Here is a 20,967-nt window from a genome sequence, read left to right as displayed (position 1 = left end):
GGACTTTTTGTAATGTTTTACAAATTAGAAATTTTTTCTCCTATAATTTTTTATGTGACCCACATAAAAACTAGACATGTCACGTAAAATCTTGACCAATACTAGATTTGTAAAAAGAGATTGTAGTTTTCCACTATTCAAGGGGTTTTTGTAATTCTCCATTGTTCTGTGAAAAAAACTGCATAAATCCCCTGGGAAAAAAATTAAGTACTCAATTTGGGACATCGTTTTGTGGTTTTCACATTGTTTTTCCAGATTTATGTATCTTTAAATCCCGAAAATTGTTTGCCAACTTAGAATAACATATTATAGCAATGTATATATTACAAGTAAACCGACACAATAACAATTCACAATAATTGTAGCATTAAATATCAACACAATTTAAGGTTAATATTGATTTTAAGAATTAAATGTAATGATGTTTCTTGGTTGATTTCAGGCTTTAAGTATGAAATACAGTAAATAAGAATTAGAGAATGAGATAATACAGATGAGAGTTAGATATAGGCTGAGTTGAGGGTTTAGTTTAGGAATTAGTTAAAAGGTTAGAGATGCAGAAAAAAATTGTATTCAATTGAATTGGTGGGTGATTTTGGGTTTCAAGTATGAGACATTGTGAATGAGAGTTAGAGATTGGTTGGGTTAAGCTTTTAGTTTAGGAATTGGTTTGAATGTTATGGATGAAGATAAAATTATATTTAATTGAATTACTTGGTGATTTCAGGGTTTAAGTATGAGATACTGTAAATGAGAGTTAGAGATTATGATAATACAAATGAGATTTAGAGGTGAATTGGGTTTAGGGTTAAGTTTAAGAATCAATAAGAAGGTTAGGGATGAAGACAATTGTACATAATTAAATTAGTTGGTTACATGGGTATAAAGTTGAGGCTGTTAATCATATTCATATAGAACAGTTCGAATTTGATTATTTTAATTAAGATCCCACTAACTTAAGAGCTCATTAACAATTCATTAAGGAAAGGGACTGTTATTAATTAAGAAACCCTAGAAAACTTTATGTTATTATATCATATTGAAGGGGCTTAATCTTTTTTAACTCTAAAGTAAAAAAGTTTGATATGATGTTATTGGATCGATAAATGGAAAATTAAATTAATAAATGGGCTCTGTTATACATTAAATTAGAAATTCAATTGTAAATTTGAAGTTATTATAATTTAAGATTGGTCAAGGCTCTTGGTTTCTTTCCCTAATTAACAATAAAAAGATTAGACCATCTCCAGAAAAAATATGAATTATATAAGAAGTGGTCCTCTTTAGGGAAGGCAGAAATGAATATTTAATAGATTAAAAAAAATAAAAAAGTATTAATTAAAGAGGTTAAGTTTTAATTGGTTATAAAGCTTTAGAGCAACCCCACAATTCCACTAGAATTGCATGTCTTTAAAGTTTAGGGTTTAGGTTTCAACTTTCTAAAACAAGGTTTTATGCACTTTGTCTATAAAACAGTGGACAGCACATAGGAAGAAAGGAGAGAATTTGGTTGCATTGAGAAGTAAAGATTATTAGAATATGCTTTTGCTTGTAAAAAGACTAAACCTTTAACACTTACATATGCTTTCTTGTCTTATATAAGTTATATCTATAACAAATTAAGCCTTCTTCATTAATTTCCTGTAAAATATATATATATATATATTGAGATATTTACCCGCTTCAAGAATAAATTCTTGATTATTTATTCTGAATCAATTAAAGCAAGGTTTGGTTATAGAAGAATCAGGGTAAGAAGAAAATGGAAAGAACAAGAAAGAACAAGAATTAATATTGAGTGATAAGCATTTTTAACTTAAGTGATTACTCGATAGTACTGGTAAACCAGCTGTTATCAGTTGACATCTGAAGTGAAGATCGAAGAAGAAGGTAATTTTCCCATGGCAAAAGTCGACAGAAGCCATCATATTTCATGTATATAATAACATGATGAGCCATCATAGTAATAAGAGACAAAATTATTATCAACCTTTTGCAAAATGAAAAATGGCGATTAGTAATAAAATCCCCATGAAACTACGCTCTTTGTTTGTCACATTATGAGCAAAGAACAGTGAAAAATATGCTACAGTTGGCACTACTCGATAGCTAAAAGACAACTTTAACCGGGAACTTGGAGGCCAAGCTAGGCGTTTCTTGGAGATTTCAATGTAAAATTGATAAAATTTGTATTATGCCAACCAACTGATGAGAATTGAGAAAAGTTTCAGATTCTAAAGAGACATGATCATGTCGAGAAAACTGGAGTAAAGAGTGGTGAGAGTGCTAGGCGCACTAGCAGACATATGGGTCCCAACATCATCACTTCCTCCACCATCTTTCTCAACCTACCTCTTTCTATTCTATTATCCTTAATTACTCTTTCAGCCCAAAACATCAAAATCCTTCCTTTGCTTCTAGTTCTTCTACACACACATACTCTCTCTCCCCCTCTCCCTCTTAACTGTCAAATCTTTGAAAAAAACTCTTTCTTCTCTTGCTTGTTGGTGCTGTTGTTGCTGTGATGCAAGGTGGCCTTGGTTTACTTGGTGTTGGTGGGAGTGGTTCTGCAAATGAGTTAACTTTTTCAAAAGTTGAGAAAGAATATGACCATCACCCTGCTGAGAGTGATGAACTGGAGCTGGGGCTGGGGCTGAGTCTTGGTGGTGGTGGTAGTGGAAAAAGTAAGGGAAGTGCATGGGGTGAGTGTGGCAGAATCTTAACTGCTAAGGATTTCCCTTCTGCTGTTTCTGGGACTAAGAGAGCTGCTGATTCAGTTTCCCATGAGGGTGGATCCCCTCCTAGTATCAGGTTCAATATATATGTTGCATAAAACAGAAATTTCTGTGTTGTGTTTATGAATATGTTGCACATATATCTGCTATTAAAATTGAGGAAAAAAGTATATATATATGTTCATGCAGGTATATTTTCTTGTGTATAGTTATGGTTCCTAAGAAAAGTTGAAGAAAGATAAGAAAAAAATGTTTTTTTTTTTTTTGGTTTTCTAATGTTCTGTGTGTTTATGTTATGTACATCATGAAAGGTGAAAAACTCAGCTTGGTCCTCGATAATGAGTAAAGTGGAACTGTTACCAATAAAATTAAACAACTTTAATTAGTTTAGCAATATCAACTTTTCCTACAAAGACTTATTCTGTTATTTTTAATTGCTAATTACTTGTGCTAATCTTGTAATCTTCTATCATTGAGCTGGGATTTAATTTATTTTAAGTTCTTTCCTCCTACGGCTTGTCATGTTTAGCTTTGATTAGGATTTAGTAGGTAGTATTAATTTATTACACCCTGTGCCAGTTCTGTATTTTCTTGAGAGAGTCTATCTTTTTTGTTTATTCCTTCTAATCTTTTCCTACTCAGATTGTTTTATTGGTTCTTTTCTAAAACTGGGATTTCATTTTTCTCACTGTGACTCGCCTTTTTGGTAAATTTACCATTCTTTTGTCATTGGTGAAAACAGTCAGGTTGTGGGATGGCCACCAATAAGGGCTTATAGGATGAACAGTTTGGTTAGCCAAGCAAAGGCTCCAAGATCTGAAGAGGAAAAAGTGGGCAGTGAAAAAGAGAAGTCAAAAGATACTTTGAAGAAGAAAATTTGCAATGGTAACAAAACTAATAATATGTTCAATGAAAAAGGACATCTTGGTTTTGTCAAAGTGAATATGGATGGACTTCCAATAGGAAGAAAAGTGGATCTTAATGCTCATGCCTGCTATGAGACTCTCGCTCAAACATTGGAGGAAATGTTTTTTGCCTCCCCCACATCAATCAATTCAATAGGTAAGATAATTTTTGCCACTTGAAATATTTATAAAATTCCACCACGTTTAGTCTGCAATAAGAGAATCGTTGTTGCTTTATGCTTCTTTTAAATTTCTTACTGTGTGAACAGTGTCAGGTGCAGAGAAGAAGGATTCATCCACAAAATCCTCTAAACTTTTGGACGGATCATCTGAATTTGTGCTCACCTATGAAGATAAAGAGGGCGACTGGATGCTTGTTGGTGATGTCCCTTGGGGGTATGTAAATTTCGTAATAAAAGTAAAATGTGTTGATAATTTGTATAAACAAGTTAGTAAGGTTTGTTTGTATATATGGTTTTATTTTTTGTTCCGATTCTTTTGAATGTTAATTTTTTTTATGCTCCTTGTCATGATTAGGATGTTTCTCAGCTCAGTGAGAAGGCTGCGAATCATGAGAACCTCTGAAGCTAATGGACTTGGTATGCAAATGTCCCTCGAACATTCTTGCATTTTCCTTTTCTCCCTTCTCCCTCTAAGTTTAGTAAATCATTTAATTGCAGGTCCAAGATTCCAAGAAAGAAATGAGAAACCAAGAGCCAAGCCTGTTTAGCACTGTCCCAACCCAACCTTTGAAACCAAAAAAGATGAAGAAACCTTCGCACAGTTTGAAAAATACTGAAGCTAAAGAATAGTAAAGAAGTTGATGAGTTGGAGCATTTTGCCATCAAGATTGCTTTATTCCATTTCTTTTTAGTGTTATTTCCAGCTTTTCATCTGGGTTACTGCTGTTTTTATTTTTTTTTTTTTGGGTTCCAGTAGGCCATATTAAATTAGTTTTTGTCTCCTCCTATACAGGCCTGCAGCTTACCTTGACTAATGGTGCTTTCTCATACTGTAAATATGGGAGTTCTTGATATCTAGAGTGTTTGAGCTTGCTGTTGCAATGCAGTGGAGTCTGTTTTCTTCTCTGTCATAGCTAGAAGAAATTGCTTGTGTGGTTTTACTTTTGCTTTTCTTATTTGTTAATGCTTGAGCCTGGAGATTCAAAGTATTGTGTTTGCAGCTTGGCATCCTTTAATTAATTGAATTGTTTGTGGCCAAATCAAGCTGTTCATCCCATTCAACTCCAATGCAACATCATCAAGTCTAACGAACACCAATATGTGAAGAAACTTGGAACATCCCATGTAAAGTTTTTGGTTTTCCTTAGAGTAACTATGGCCCACCCGAACTTCGATGAAGTACAATTGTGATCCTTTAAGTTTTAAAACTCCTATTTTCTACCCATAGTCAGAGTAGTTTTAACAGTCAAAATGTCTTTTGGTAATTTTGTATAATATATAATATAATTAATATCATTTATACTCTAATAATATAAACAAATTATATCCTCACTCAAATAACTTTATATTTTTTTTCATTTATCTCTTTTTTCTTTTCTTATCATATCCGTTTCTTGGCCGTTAAAATATATGCAAAAAGAGCCGATGCCGCGCCACTTCAATCAATTCATAAACAAACAACATTAACAGAGTCAACTCATTTCGACTTTTCACTTTCCATTTCTTGGTACAACAAATACAAAATAAAAATCAACAAAGTACTTTGCTTTTATTAGATCTCTAATCCTCTCTGTTATGACAAACAAACTACACTCTTAATCTTCCGTATTCCAATTCTAATTCCCCATCACAACAATTAGATTTCCCATCAATCAATACCTCATTTCTTGATTTTGCTTTTGGCTTTAATAACTTACCAATTTTTTTTCTTCTTGGATTTATGGGTAATTATGAATGCTGGTTCTGAAAATGCAAATGGGAAAAAAAAATAATGGTCAGGGAAGAGACAATTCATTAGGTTCCAACTTCCAACTTCTGGTAATAAATAAATCCAATCAGTGCAATCTGTTTTGAAAGATCCTGTTGAGAAGAAGGGAACAGACTTGGCTCTTAAGATATGAAGATGAAACAATCATTTTGATTTTGACTGTAGATTACAACCCCATTCATTGATTTACAGTGGTGACCCAGTTCAACATAATCACTCTCTTTTACTTGATTATATTTTTTTTCACAACTGTATGCTACCGCTGTTCATCTCCTTCTTTAAAAAACTCATCTATCCTTCCTTACTGTTGTAACTTTCCATCATTTCTTCTCAATTTTTCTTGCTGGTTTTCATTTCCTCGCAGAGCAGAGAGAACCAACTATAATGTTCTCACATGGGTTCCATTAATAGGTTTATGAAATCTATCATCTTTGTGATAAGCTTTCTAACTTCATTTCTATTATCTGGCCATGTCTGTTTAATCATATAGCAACATTTATATATTATAATGTATCAAAATTAATATATATATATTTTTTAAGAGAAAATTTTATTTGAATTGGATAATCTTTTCAAAATTAAAACGATCAATCCAAACAAATCGAACACTATAATTACTATATTAATTAAGTTAAAAGTTTAATGTTGATATATTACTAGGAGACTTGAACTCATGTTCTTGATACTCACTTATTTTATCACTCAAACTATACTCTATGAGAGAGATATATGAATTTTTTTTAATAACAAGAAATCTCACTTAGATTATTTTTTTGACGTCGAACTAATTATATTAAACAAATAAAGCTTTGAATCCAACTACTAGTTTTATAACCATTAAATCAGAGTGATCAAGAGTATTATTTTGATCTATTACCAAAAAACTTGAATGCAAACTCTTTCCTTTCAAATCTCTCTCTTGTACACCCAAATCACCCCTTGGGACGGGATATATGAATTTTATTCATGTGTGTGGGTAAGTAAGATGTAAATTGTTGATTTCGATAAGGATATTGCAGGTCCCTATAGGAGTAATAATCAAGATAAGCACCTAAGAAAAAGGCTTCTTTATCGTTTGTCTTTTCTTGTTTAATTTATAGGATTTAGGAGATGAAAGCTGATTAAACGACCCACCATGTGAAAACCCAATTTTCAACTTTTGTTGTTATGCATAAATTATACATGGTAGAAGTTAATCTCATGCAAAACAGTAATAATGGCAACAGCTGGAAAGTCCTGAGCAGAATGAGGTTGGTGGCTCCACTGCTTTCCGAGGAAAGAAAGGCCTCAATATAAGCTATTCACAATGATAGATTTCAATTGAGTAAAAGTTGTTTTGCTTTGTATCGTATGACCGCCATTATTGAATTGTTAATGCATTTTGCCGCCTTCGCTGCCGTACCCTGAAAAAATGAATGCCGGGTCGGTGAGTTCAGGGCCCTTATGCTTGCTTGCTTGCTACATCATTTTGCCACTTTTTCTTTTAACGTGGCTTTTGCGATTTTAGCTGGAAGAAAGGAAAAATGTAGACGTGGATATGAATGGAGTTTAAATACTTGGATAAAAATTAATACATTCAAGTTTATTGAATCAAAATTAAAATAATTCGAATTCAATTCAAATAAAAAATAATTTAATTTAGTTCAATGCAAATTTATAATTCGAATAAATGATTATAATTCAAATTTATAGCTCAAGTTATCAAATAATAAGTAAAACCATCAATTTAAATTATAAATTCAAATCGAATTGAGCTACAAATTCAAACCAACAAATCTAATTATGAATTCAAACTAAACCAAGCAAAAAGTTCAACCGAATCAAATCATAAATTTGAATCATCAATCTAAACAGAATTTAAGTTGAATCAAATCGAACACCTCTTAATTGGAGGTTGGCTCAATTTCAAAAAAGAATTGAACCTTTTGACTCAAATTTGAATTTAAATCGAATGAATTTGAATCAAATTTACTTGGATTGGATCAAACCCTAAAAAAATAAGTACAAAACGCAAAGCAGACAGGCATCCGACTAGTTGCTCTGTTCCTGTTGTTTTTCTCCAAGTCTTGCTCCTTGGCAACCATGATTTCTAAAATGCAGTAACAGCAGTTAAGTAAAACATTCATAACTGTCATATTCCTATTCGTTTGCCACTGCCCATATAATCCAACTCCTTCCCACATTTTATATTTACTGTTATAATCATAAATAAAAGGAAAAGAGATTATTTTCCATCTAAATTTTAGTCCAATTTTAAACTCACACCCACAGAAGATGAAAAATTCAAACACCCACCCATGATCAAACTGCCTTCCAAATTTTTAGATAGAAACAAGGGTAAAATCGTTATTTTACCTATAAACTTTAAAATTTCAAAATTATATCATTTCCCCCCTTCAAGTTTTAAAAACAAACACTTCAACTCATCCTCTAAGTTTAAAAAGTTTAGATTTTACCCCTAAAGTTTGTTTCCTTCTCTGACCACCACCAATGGCCGACGCTTTCCACCGAACTCCCTTCTCCGACTACAAAGAACGACGAAAGACGAAGCTTCATTGCCCAGATCTGAACGACAAAACATCATTCAGATCTCTTCATCACACTAAGAGAAAGAGGAGATCGGAGACAACGCCGAAAGATAAAGTTGAAGAGTGGGGGTGAAACTGTTATTTTTGAAAGTTATAGAAGACAGCTAAGTTTTAAAAAATATGAAAACCCTAGATTTGGAAGTAAAAATGTTACTTTTTAAAGTTTAAAAATTTTAAGTAAAGATGAAATATTAGTTTCTAAAACCTTGGAAGAACGAAAAGTAATCAACTTTATAACTTTTAATAATAAAATAACTATTTTACCCCTCCCTTTAACAGAACAAATTAACAGAAGTTTGGTCATAGGTGAAAGTTTTGGGTTTTCATCTCCCGTGAGTGTGGGTTTAAGATTGGGGTAAAAGTTGGGTGCGAAATAGTCATTTTCCCTAAATAAAACACTTCATTAATACCTGCCTATAAGTCACGTTGCTATAACATACAAAATCTTCATGAATCGATGCAGTGAGACTCTTGAGATTTAAGCTCAATCTAGAAAGACACTTGAATGAAGGAATCTTATATCATAAGATGTAGAAAATACTAATAATAAAATATTTAAGTGATTAAATACAGCCTTTAATGGTCTACTGCAGAAACTCTCTTGGATCAGTGACATAACCAGTCAATGCAGATGCAGCAGCTGTATATGGTGAAGCAAGGTAGATCTGGCCTTCCTTGTGTCCCATTCTTCCTGGGAAGTTCCTATTTGTTGTCGAGACACAGACCTGAAATGATAATCGCCTCAAAAAGTATTGTTTGAAGATCATAACCACTTAACAAACAAGCGAGACAGCCATAATGGCATGTCCAGATTTATAGCAAAGATTAATTGGGGAATCTTGGTTAAGTTACTCAGATCAGAGAATAGGTTTGAGAACAATACCATCAGTAAATATATAAAGCGAGGAGCTCATAGGATCATTAATGTGGGCCAAAATCACCTCGAGTACCACAATAGTATACAATAAACAAAAGAATCATTCTCATAAAGTCCATAAATAGCTGGATTACTACAAGAACAAGAACCTAAAATATTTAGCAGAATTTGTAGATATGATGATCATTAGGAGCCCATGTAAAGTGTGGAAATCTAGATGAAAGCCCAGGCTAATTTGCTATCATTTACATTCCCAAATTATTAAGAATAAGTCTTTTTTTTTATTCTAATCACAACTTCTCTCTAAAAAACCAATGCAGAGTTGTCAGTAAAAAAATCAGTTAGGAAATTATAATGTGCAACAAATGAATAGAGTAGTTTAGGTCCAATGGTTAAATCTATACTTTTTAACAATTTTCATATGGACGCAAAAACTTACCTTAGGTTCATTCAAGCGTGCATAAGTGTCTTTTGGGCCACCCATACAAGCACCACAACCAGGACTTGCAGGTGTGTCACAACCAGCTTCTTCAAATATCATGGAGCAAGTCTTGCCACCAGATCCTGGTACTGGGAGAGTATATAAGTCCATCCAAACCTGTCAATTTCACCATCCAAATATATGACAATTCACACAGGATTAATTGTCTTTCCTAAGTTACAAACAGTAATGTCACTGACATTTCCAAAAAAAAAAAGAAGCAGCATGACAAACCTTTTGGGTAGCAGGGACAAGGAATGTGGGAACTTTGACCTTTTTGCCCTGAAGATAAGCAATTGAATTTTTTATTAAGATCGCGTATGCACATGCACCTATAAAATTATATTTCCAAAATAGAATTTTACAAAAGTAACGAATCAAAGAGATCAAGTTCCAAAGGAGGCTTCTCAACATATCTATCAACATAAACCATTGCCACTGACTGCTTCTACTTTAACTTGCATACTCTAAAAACTTTTCTCACAAAATAATAATTAGTGCTAAGTTATTCAATACAAAATGAAATAAGAATATATTTTATAATATGTGTGCTGGTAGCAATAAAAATATCCATGACCGTCAATCACTATTATCCTACTGCTTATAGCAGGGAAAAAGCCAAATTTCTGGTTATCTAAATAAAATTTTAGGTATCAAATTGGTCATCCATAGTGAAGTTTTTGTGACAATTAGGACAGGTGATTATTTTTAATTTTCTTCAATCAGGGATTCAGCAAATAACTTCTCTCTTTGTATGTATCAATTAGTTGTACAATAAGTTACAGAAATACATAGTAATGAATGTAGTACTTACTGAAGCAAGAAAGACTCTGGCTGCTGCTAGAAAATCCTCCATTTTTCCACCAGTACAAGATCCAATATATACTCTGTCTATTTTCACATCTTTGCATTCTCTTGCTAAAGCACGATTTTCAGGAGAATGAGGCTGCAAAAGTACGTCTACTATATTATTTATGGAAAACAAAAACATAGTAAACTCTAAATAAACTAGATAATGGACAACAACTCTGTGTGACAGAGAAAAGAGGGAGGGGAGAGAGATCTCCCACCTAAAAGTATATAAAATCGCCTACCTTTGCCACCAGAGGCTCCAGCTTGGAGACATCAAATCTGTACTCAGAAAGGAATCTAAATGCCAAAAGGATGATGGGATTACAAACCAACCACAAGGAGCTCAACAAAGAACATAAGAAGAGAAATATCCTCACCATGAATAAATTGTATAAGACATAGATAATAAAAAAGAAGACAAATTACAAATTGTAATTAATAATTCATGATTTCACATCAGTACAAGTTCCCCGGGAAGAATAAGGTAAAACCTGCAAGGAGCAAGGTCTCAAAAAACACATGTAGTTTTAAAACTCAAGTTGCAGAAAATACCAAGTGTGGATCTAGTCATTTTTGTTTGACAAAATTCCAAATCTGGCTACTTAATGTCTTTCTAATGAGATTTCAGCAGATATATCAGAATGCTGATTGAGGATTAGGCACATGTCCAAAAATTGTAACAATCTAAACACAAAAAACTACCTTGCTTGCTCATCACTATAAACTGGTTCATAGGACAAAGATGTCTTATCCTGTGCCAAACAAAACGTAGCACACACAGTAAGCCCATGCAAGCATAAAGAAAAACATCTTATTAAATGCAGGTGAAAAGGAAAATTAAATTTTGCAACAGACACAAAAATATAAACATAAATATATGGACTGGATACAAATGATAGTGTAAAGTGACAACCTCAAGATAATTAAATGTCGTAGTATCAGCGGGGACCACACCATTCTTTCCCCCGGCTTCAATAACCATGTTACACAATGTCATTCGCTCTTCCATCTGTTCAACACAAACATGATTAAATGATTTAATTTTAAAGTCCTCAAAAGTACAAGATACAACCTAAGACAGATAACATCAACTGGAACTTACATTTAAGCTTTCAACGGTTGTACCCATAAACTCCATAGATTTATAAGTAGCACCAGCCAAAGATATTTCACCAATTATCTGTGCAAAGTGACAATAATGTTCAACTCTGAATATCTTCCAACATTAATGATCAATTTTAACTCCTTGGGGACCTTTTTATCCCCAATTAAGGGGGAAAATGCCTAAAGATCCATGTAATCTTACTTGTAGAATTAAATCCTTAGCCAATAAATAATCAGGCATTTCACCATCCAGTACAAATCTCAGAGTTGGAGGCACCTGCAGCTTATAAAAACAAGATATAACAATTGATTGAAATAACAAAGCAAGACAATAGCAATTAAACTAATGTACAGATGTATTTGAAGTATCATTGGTCAAATTGGATACTTAATTATTCCAATAACTGTTGAAAACTCATGGTGGATATGTGAGAATGATAATTTGTATGCTATCCCATATCTCCATAAATCTAGAAACTTCTGCTAGCATTGTCTCATTCTTTAAAAATTCACTAGTAGAACAAGTATATAGTCTGAGGAAAAATAGTAAGAATTTCCATTTTTCATTTTGATCTATTATATGAGATTATAGGTCTATTATCCAAGAAGAATGTTTCACTAAAATTTTTATATGGACATGCAGTAACAACTAAAAGTGTATTTATCTGACTGCAATCTCAATTTAAGACTCTAATTACCAAAAGTACAGGAGTTTGTGACAAAGATGCTGATAGAAATGTGGAAATCCAAGCCAAAACCAGAAAAACAAATCACATTCTCAAGAAAATAATGCAAAGAGTAATACAAAATGGAAGCTAGCTTATATTCACCGAAATTCAGACTTGTAACTACACTCTTTCATTCAAAGTTACGAAAAATAACAAATGTTAATGACAATAGATTGTTCCGGAAAATTCGAGAGTGTTGATTCTCTCCCAAGACAGGATTCAAGAGCCAGCTCTCTCCCAAAAAGGCAGAATCCTTTCCCCAAAACCAGAGCACAGATTTTTCTTCCCTCTCCACATTCTGTTTCATCTCTTCTTTACATTGCAAACCCATTCTTTTCTGCCTCCCACTTGTCCCTCTCTTTTTTGCAACTGTACCCAATTGTCCCACCTCACCATGGAATAGTACTCCTCTGATTTTGCCCCTACCTTTTCTTCTTGCGCATCTTGGGTCCTAACAGATGCATACACTCCTAAGCAGATTTTATCCTATTTTTTAATGCACAACAGTTACTCCTTTTACTGTCCACTATGAGAAGAATGATTTGCCATCTTTGGTAAGACTGGAGAAGGGTAACATGTATTATATATGAATAACAGCCATATCTGATATTCAATGGAAATTATGCTACAGGAAAATGGATTTTAAGCTATGCAGGTTTCCCATCTCAAGTGACCAACTAGAAAATCCACACCATGTACCAGAAAATTTAGAGGAAAAAAATCAGTGCAGATGAGAAAACACAATAATGAAGGCATAAGTAGAAATAGATATAGCATCATAGTTGTACATATACTACTATTACAACCAGTGCTGTCATCATCACCATGACTGCAAATTATAATATATTTCTATAACTTTATATCATAACTTTTTTATCTTAAATTCCCTATACCATTCTATTCATTTAAAAAAAAAAAGAGTTCATTCCATTAGCATCAACACTAATTCTTGGATTCTACAGAACATTATGTCTGTCTCCCCTTGTAGAAAAGAAATAATAAGAACAAACCTTGAGCAAGATCTTCCCTGAGCCCGATATGAAGCCGGCATCAGTGATGCCAATGCCAGTTGCAAATTGACCAAAAGCTCCAGCAGTGCAGGTGTGAGAGTCTGTACCTAACAAGACCTGATGGCAGCAATGAAGGGTTTAAAAGCAGTTCTCAAAATAATGTGACAGCAACCTGAGCAATCAACTCAGTAACACAGTATTCTTCATAACCAACAAACCACAATCTGGCAAAGTAATCTTCTATATTCAACTCAACCAAAAAAATGGATAAAAGACAAACTCAATAAGACCTTGTATATATATTCACAACCCAGTGTACAGTCAGTTGTGCCAGCAATTTAAAAGGAAAAATGAAAATTAACAGAAACAGTAGAAGTAAAAGAAATGGCCTGGCAACAAGGGTGTCAGCATTCCCCAAGGCTTTCGCCCTCTTCTCCAATTTCTTCTTGATTCTCCACTCCTTTCTTCCCCTTGCAAGACTCTTTTTATACTCCTCTACTGCTCCCCATCTCCTCCTATTTTCCATGCTTCCCCACATGTCTCCCTTCGTGCTTAGATTGATCTACCTCGCCAAGAGACACTACTCCTCTACTCTTGCACATATGCTATTTCCCTATGCCCTAGATCCTAACATAATGATATAAAACCAATGAAGAGTATAAACAATTCAACAATTTTTATAACAAAAATTGCACCTCTCCTGGCCGGCAATGGCCTTCTTGGGCAAGCGCAACATGACATACACCTTTGTAATCAGGATTAGCCTGCAAGGTTTAGAAGTAAATTAATTATTCATTATTGATATATAGGAGCAATTACAATAAAAGCTTTTAGAAAAACTGAATTATCAGTTGGCAATGAAGTAAAAAGAATGACAGACCCACACCTTAAAATTACTAAGATCTGTAATATCATAGAAGTACTTGATCTTTTGCTCCACAGAGAAATCTCTCAAGATATCCACATTACGATTTGCGCGCTCATCACTTGTGAATATATAATGGTCAGGTATGATTACAATCTTTTCACGGTCCCAAACCTTCAATGTCATAGAAATGTAGATATATCATACCGTGTACCGTAATATTGCCTATGCGAACGTTGACACACACATAGAGGCTGAGATTTCTTAGACATTGATGTAAATATATAGAACTTTTCAACTTGAGGCTTAACCGTAAGTAATGACAAAGAAAAGAAAGTAAAATAAATGCTTAAAGAATGTATATAACAGTTGTAAAACTTATGGCCTCAATTTATGAAATGTGGTTTCAGACATCTCACTGAAATAGAAACAGTCTTGCAATTCCCACATAATTGAAAAAAGTTAACCTGATTGAGGATGAAGAACATAGTACTGCATGTATATTACTGGGTCCATTTTATATCAGTAAACATGAAATTGTAACACATCAGGCTTTGAACTTTTATCTTGTACATATGCTTTGTAATGCACATTGAACACAACGAAACAATGAGTAGAAAAAATTAAAAGTTCTATTGATGTTCTATAGTTCATTAAACAAATAAGTCATGTGGATACCGCAAATGAGCCAGGGAAAACATGTTTGCAGTAGAATTACAGAAACAAATAAAGGACACAGGATAAAAGCATGAGCCATCAAATATGAATACCCTAGCATCTGTGCCAAATTCTTTCTTGAAGATATCAAAGGAGCCATGGCCACAAATATCATGGATCATCAATGTATCAACATTAACCCATGCATTCTCTCCTGGGACCAACTGAGGTTTCTCTGAAGCTCGTGCCAGTATCTTCTCAGTCAATGTCATTGCAGTTTTTACCTGAAATTCAATAAATTCAGAAGGCCAAAGCCACTATTAAAGTAAAGAGTAAATTGCTCCCACGGTAGCTTGAGTGATAAAAGTTTGGGGTTCCAAGAATTAGAGCAAAAGTTAAATCCTCTTCGACACTATTCCAAAATTAAACTCTTGACTTATCCAATACATTTAATAATATGATAATTTTGAAAGTTTAATAACTATAGATAATATAATAATTTAGCTTTCTAAAGTTTTTTTTTTTTTGATGAAGTTAGATTTTGAGTTAGAAAATGTGATTTATACAGTTAATTAAAAGACAGAAAAGAGTTTTGTATTTTTATCAAAATTTATACACATAAATCAAAACACATCAATAAAACTAATAAAATTTTATAGCGAATAAATCAAAATAATGAAGATCAGCCTCATGAGAAGCATATAAATGTGACCCACTTTTACCCGAAATATGAAAATCTGTCACCATAGAGTCTTCAAATTAAGGTCAGAAAAGGAAAGAAACTTTACCAAGCCAGTGGTGGCAGGCCTGCGTTCTGATTGCTGAGGTGTTATAACTGATACAATTTTCTTGAAGCTCTTGCATTTGTTAACAGAACATTGTGAAGTTGAAGAACCAGGATTCTTCTGTCAGGAACAAAAAGAAATAACAAATTCTAATTAGATCTCAGAGGAAAAATTTAATCAATCAAATATATTAACAAGTTAAAAAAATATATTGGATATTGAAAAGTAAGTTCAAGTGGATATTTTGTAAATGTGATTGATTAAACCTTCTTAATGAAAGAAGTTGGGTTTGGGATAATTGCAGAGGAAGCCATGTTACTCACTGCCAGAGCTTTTGGTGTTTAGTTTATTCCGAGATTATGTTAGATGCTTTCATTTGGGGAATATTATCAAGTAAATCACTGTGCGTTTGGTTTTCAGAAAATTGAGCGGCGGCTGAGAAGATCAAATACGTATCTAGGGAAATAGAACTTGCTGAGAAATTTCATCAAGTAGCAGTCCATCAATACAGACGCTTTCAATCCGGTCGTGTCGGATAATAGAAGGTATATAAATATAGTTGTGCGAAATTTATATTAAATAAAATCAATTCGTTTATATTAAATTTTAATTTATTATACTTAATATTATTTATTTTATATTTTTTTATTAGATGTAAAATTTTAATTTTTAATATATATATTTTTAAATATAATTAAATTGTTAGATTTATTGTTTGACTGAATACATAATTTTACAGTATTAGAATCATTTTAAATTGTTAAACCTATTTATTTAGTTTTTAACTTTGATATTATATTAAAATATATATTAGACTATAAAAATAAAGATCGAAATTCATATTACATAAAATTAATTAATTTGTGTTAAGTTTTAACCAATTTCACTTATAGGTGTTATACATTTAACAAAAACAACTTGCGTCAAAAGACCCCACAACCCCTGAAAATCGGCAACCGAATCCTTTATTCGACTCATTTGATTCTCTACCTTACCGAGATGGGCATCAATCTGTGCCTGCACTTGTGACAATGAAACTGTCAATAGCCATTCTTAGACTAGCAAACATCTGTTGTATAGAGGGTAAAACAAGAGATGCAATGAATTTTGTACTTACTAGCCCACCAAAAGGTGAGTGGGTCTTGCGGATCGTGTTAGTTGTGGCATGGCATGGCCGAGTCCTTTGGTCTGCATTTTATATATGTATTTTTTTTTTTTTTTTTATTGTTTTCCCGCATGTCGGATCTTAAGGTCTTGGTATAGTCTGTAAAGCGTATGGGTTTAATACAACGTGCAATTTTACAATAATGCCAAAATTGAGAGGGCTAAATCATGTCGTTGATTTGGTTCGAACTATTTAACATGCCTAGCGCCTACTATATGGTGAGAGAGTTTATGGTTTTCTCCTTTTCACACAATAGAGATGGAATTTATTCTAGTCAGGGTTACAGATCATTGGATAGAAGATCATTTTTATCATGCGTATAACCAAACAATGGAGACATCTTCACATCGGGTGAAAGCTTTGACCTTCTTGAAAACTCTAGGAGATTGATGAACTAACTGGTTTTACGTTCATCTTTAGTTTAAATCATTTTCGCTATAACATTGTTTTGTTAATAATGTTAGTTAAATTTTGAAAAAGAAGATGAATGGTAACATTAACACAAAAAAATTCAAAATTATCAAGTCACTTACTATTAATCAGTTGAATGTCTTTTGCATCATCTCATTATGATCTATTTTTGTTCTTTCATTTTAACATTTGGGAGACCCTTCTTGTTAATTTCATCTCAACTCAAATGTATAGGCTATCAAAGATCTCATATATCTAAAAAAATTAACATTTGTTATTTATCAAAATAAGAAAATAAAAGACTGATCATAATAATTTCATAAATGTTAATATTACCAAAAAAGTTAGTGAAAAACTCCTAAGATGACTTTCTTGGGGCAAACTTTGGCTTTTTAGTATTTGTCTGAACAATCTCAATGTATGGATGCAATCTCGCCTTTCTCATCAAAGTCATAATGAGTTCATAATCTTTTATATACTATGAGTATTTGTTGAATATAGGAATGTAATCGAGAAACTACATTATATCAAGATTGATTACCTTCTTATTGTTTACGCCTAACGATGTAATGTCAAATAATTCAAAATGGCGAGCTTCACCACATATTCATCGTTATCCCTTTAAGTTGTTGCTTCAAATACAAATATCAAGTCACTATATGTAATTAATGTCTTATTAGCAAAACATACTCCCCGTATCATTTGTCATGATAAGGATGAAATATACAACTCTATATTAATATAGTGATTAAACATCAAACTTGTTATCATAGAAAGCCCAAATCAAACCTCATTTATTGTAAACTAAAACTTTTAAAGAATGTCTCTCCAAATTTATTTTAGAAAGACTAAATGGACTAACACTATGTTAAATTTCGATATCTCGATATCAAAAAATACCTTAAAACAAATCTATTGAAATATTGTATTTTCTAGAATTGCACAACCTTATACAAACTTGTCTAAATGTATCTTTTAACTTTATCATATTACTACCTTGTTAAATTGGAAAATAGATTTGACCCGATATTTTTACGTACCCCAAATATATGATAAAAAACAATAACCCCAGGGTATCATTTTCTTACACTTATCCCATTTGTTGCCACCTCTTGTTGTTGTGAAATATTGACAAGAATATGTTCACATTAGGAGCTATGGTCATGTCTGTATTAATCTCCCAAAATTGGGTTAATTTTATTAATTTTCTAAAATTAAATCGAAAACCTTAACAATTTGTCAACTTAATTTAAAAGAAAAATAATTTTGAACATTTATCCAACATTATTGGTCTACTCAAACCACATGGCTTATATAGAAATGACAATCTAACGTTGGCTGGTTAAGCACGTTTATTATTATTATTTTTTCTTTCTTTCTTTCTTTCTCTTTTCTGGAAAATTTGACTTAAGAAATCGCGACACTTTATTCTAGAAGTATTTAAAAAATAAATCAATTCAACAAAATTTGACACTTGATTAATAATAAGTAAAAATCAGACGGCTTGGAGTGCTGCATCCAGATTGCTGAGATCAAACCACGTCTCAGATCACAAAGATTAGAAGCCCTTAGTATTCACTCTCATCATGCGTATTATCAAATCTTCCTGAGGATTTTTAACTAATATACTGAAAGAGAGTTTTGGTTTTTGTGGAAAAAAAATACATCAATTATTTTTAATAAAACACTTCGAGGGGTGTTTTAGACGGTGAAGCCAATTTTATAATTCATTGACCGCCCAAAGATAATTTGAATGATAAAAAAAAAAATTTATATATAAAAAAATATGTATTTAAGTTTTTTTTGATAATATATTAAAATTAAAATTTTAACTTATTTAATTCAATAGTTATATGATTGATCATTGGATCTAAGATTTATTTTATTCGATATGATTAGTTTAATTCCAAAATTAACAACCTGGTTTGAGTAAGGTTTCTCGTTATAAAAAAAATTTATAATTCATTAGACATACATATATTGATAGAATAATGTTATGTGATTAAATATTACTTTATTTTTAATTTTAAATCAGTTAATTAGATAATAATATTATATATATATATATATATATATAAATTATATATCGGTGTGGTTGGTTCAATCTGAAAAGTGACAATCTAACTCGGGTGAGGTTCATCATTACAAAAAAAAAAAATTATAATTCATCTGACATACATATAATGATAAAACAATGTTATGTGATTAGATATTACTTGTATTTTTAATTTAATATCACTCAATCAAATAATAATATATCATCTATATATATAAATTATATATAAAAAAATATATATGTATAGTTTTATTAATACTGATATATGAAGGGTTCTTCTTAACATAATCAAGCGTGAAAGAATAAAATGCATCTAAATTTTTATAATTATTAAAGGTGGTTTAAGCCCCTAAAACTTGTAAAATTTCAAAAAATCTCAAAACTACCACGTAGACCCTAACAAATATGAAGTTTCTAAATTTGGCCAAAGACAATTTCGATCAAATTACATTATGTTTTATTGAATTTGACTAATTTACCCTAAAATGCGTGAGATATTAATCAAAATAAACAAAAATGTGGGCATGTACAAAAATGAACACCCGTTATACCCATATAACCATCATATTGAAGTGTCACAAAATTACACCCATAAATAAAATCAACTATTAGTTGTTCCCCATGCTTTTAAAAAAATCAATTCGGCAATCTTTGGTTCGAATTTTGTGACATTCGTACTTTTGGAAATGAAAATTTTCTTTGCCATATTTTGCCCTTCTTTTCTATTTATCACATTTCTTCGTTGTTTGATATCATTTCCTTGCATTTCAAATGTTTTTTGTTTTGTAAAATGGAAAGATGGTTAGCTGTTATAGTTTTCATGCTACATGTTACCTATTTATCATTCCCAAATATGGGTTTGAATATATGTATAATTATATATATATTTTTTTTTTGAAAAATTTTGGGTTTAGAGTTTTAAAGTTGATTTTAATGGATTTTGGTCTCTTCTTTTTATTGAGTATAGTTGTGAATGTTGTTAAATGTCAAAAAATTGAAGTGTTTTTGTTCCGTTAATCAATTTTTTACACATTTAAACATGTTTTAACAATATAGAAGACTTAACTATTTGTTGCTTGTTTGTATGTTATGTTTCTCGTATCACTTGTTAGAAAATTATGTTTAATCTTATTACATTGTAAAAATATAATGTCTACATCCTATTTTACATGATATGTGAAGATAAGTGTCATATTTTTGCATAATAAGAGGTAAAATGTAATATTTTAATACACAATAACCAAATAAACATAACATAAAAGTTGATATTTTATGTGATATATGTGCCTTTTATGCAACATTGCAAATTTTGTCTACGAGTATCACAAATAATCAAGAGAAAGACAATTTTTTCCATAAAATTTGTTTCGAGAATCATTCAACATTTTTATGATATATTCTTAATATATGTTTCGATTTACTCAACATTTGAGGATTATTAACAGTTTTGGGTTTGCATTTTGTTTCCATAATATAGCATCGGGAAGAAAAAGAAAATGTGTGGGCTTAGAAGGATAACCCAATGGTGAAATATTCCTGACTAGTGGCCAGTGTATAGCCCTAGTAATGGTTAAAGGTCACAAAGATGGGATGGCAAAAGGTTGGATGACTACTAGAGGAAGCTATTTGCAAAAGACTTGTTTACGTCCCTCCTAGAGTTGTAGAATTGCATATTTTATGCCAAGTTCAATTTTTTTATTTTTCAGATTTTAACAACATTTATATAATAAATATTTCTATATTTGGATCATGTAATTTTAAATTTTCATATATTTCCTCTCTCCTTAATTGTGTTGGG

The 20,967-nt window shown here is 31.8% G+C and overlaps 2 protein-coding genes across 4 annotated transcripts; one reads left to right on the top strand and one right to left on the bottom strand.

Annotated features, from left to right (window-relative positions):
• The first annotated feature begins 2,382 nt into the window (after positions 1 to 2,382).
• On the top strand, positions 2,383 to 4,763 carry LOC123220392 (auxin-responsive protein IAA13-like). Its single transcript, XM_044642599.1, has 5 exons — positions 2,383 to 2,811; positions 3,478 to 3,797; positions 3,910 to 4,036; positions 4,178 to 4,239; positions 4,321 to 4,763. Exons 1-5 carry the CDS (start codon positions 2,525 to 2,527, stop codon positions 4,368 to 4,370), a joined length of 846 nt encoding a protein of 281 aa, XP_044498534.1. The 5' UTR covers positions 2,383 to 2,524; the 3' UTR covers positions 4,371 to 4,763.
• Positions 4,764 to 8,628: 3,865 nt separating this feature from the next.
• On the bottom strand, positions 8,629 to 16,051 carry LOC123220208 (3-isopropylmalate dehydratase large subunit, chloroplastic-like). Of its 3 annotated transcripts, none has more exons than XM_044642276.1 (15): positions 15,804 to 16,051; positions 15,541 to 15,654; positions 14,866 to 15,036; positions 14,117 to 14,269; positions 13,926 to 13,994; positions 13,231 to 13,347; positions 11,695 to 11,769; positions 11,491 to 11,568; positions 11,302 to 11,397; positions 11,091 to 11,140; positions 10,631 to 10,685; positions 10,351 to 10,482; positions 9,771 to 9,818; positions 9,495 to 9,653; positions 8,629 to 8,903 (listed from the first exon to the last, which is right to left on the bottom strand). In XM_044642276.1, the coding sequence occupies exons 1-15, from the start codon at positions 15,849 to 15,851 to the stop codon at positions 8,763 to 8,765; spliced, it is 1,506 nt and encodes a 501-aa protein (XP_044498211.1). In that variant the 5' UTR covers positions 15,852 to 16,051; the 3' UTR covers positions 8,629 to 8,762. The 3 variants fall into 3 exon arrangements, with proteins under 3 accessions (XP_044498211.1, XP_044498210.1, XP_044498212.1); XM_044642275.1 differs by having other exon boundaries at positions 15,541 to 15,657; positions 15,804 to 16,049; XM_044642277.1 differs by lacking the exon at positions 14,117 to 14,269 and having other exon boundaries at positions 15,541 to 15,657.
• Between the last annotated feature and the right edge of the window lie 4,916 nt (positions 16,052 to 20,967).

Source organism: Mangifera indica, chromosome 7 (assembly GCF_011075055.1).
Source record: "Mangifera indica cultivar Alphonso chromosome 7, CATAS_Mindica_2.1, whole genome shotgun sequence".
In the NCBI taxonomy this organism is placed as follows: domain Eukaryota; kingdom Viridiplantae; phylum Streptophyta; class Magnoliopsida; order Sapindales; family Anacardiaceae; genus Mangifera; species Mangifera indica.
This window is presented reverse-complemented; position numbering and strand designations above follow the sequence as displayed.

Excerpts from the sequence above, each read along its gene's own strand:
- LOC123220208 (XM_044642275.1), bottom strand. The coding sequence starts at position 15,851 with ATGGCTTCCTCTGCAATTATCCCAAACCCAACTTCTTTCATTAAGAAG. Across the intron at positions 15,037-15,540 it reads GGCCTGCCACCACTGGCTTG|GTAAAAACTGCAATGACATT; the intron begins GTAAAGTTTCTT and ends ATTGAATTTCAG. Across the intron at positions 11,141-11,301 it reads CGACATTTAATTATCTTGAG|GATAAGACATCTTTGTCCTA; the intron begins GTTGTCACTTTA and ends TGTTTGGCACAG.
- LOC123220392 (XM_044642599.1), top strand. The coding sequence starts at position 2,525 with ATGCAAGGTGGCCTTGGTTTACTTGGTGTTGGTGGGAGTGGTTCTGCA. Across the intron at positions 3,798-3,909 it reads CACATCAATCAATTCAATAG|TGTCAGGTGCAGAGAAGAAG; the intron begins GTAAGATAATTT and ends CTGTGTGAACAG. Across the intron at positions 4,037-4,177 it reads GTTGGTGATGTCCCTTGGGG|GATGTTTCTCAGCTCAGTGA; the intron begins GTATGTAAATTT and ends TGTCATGATTAG.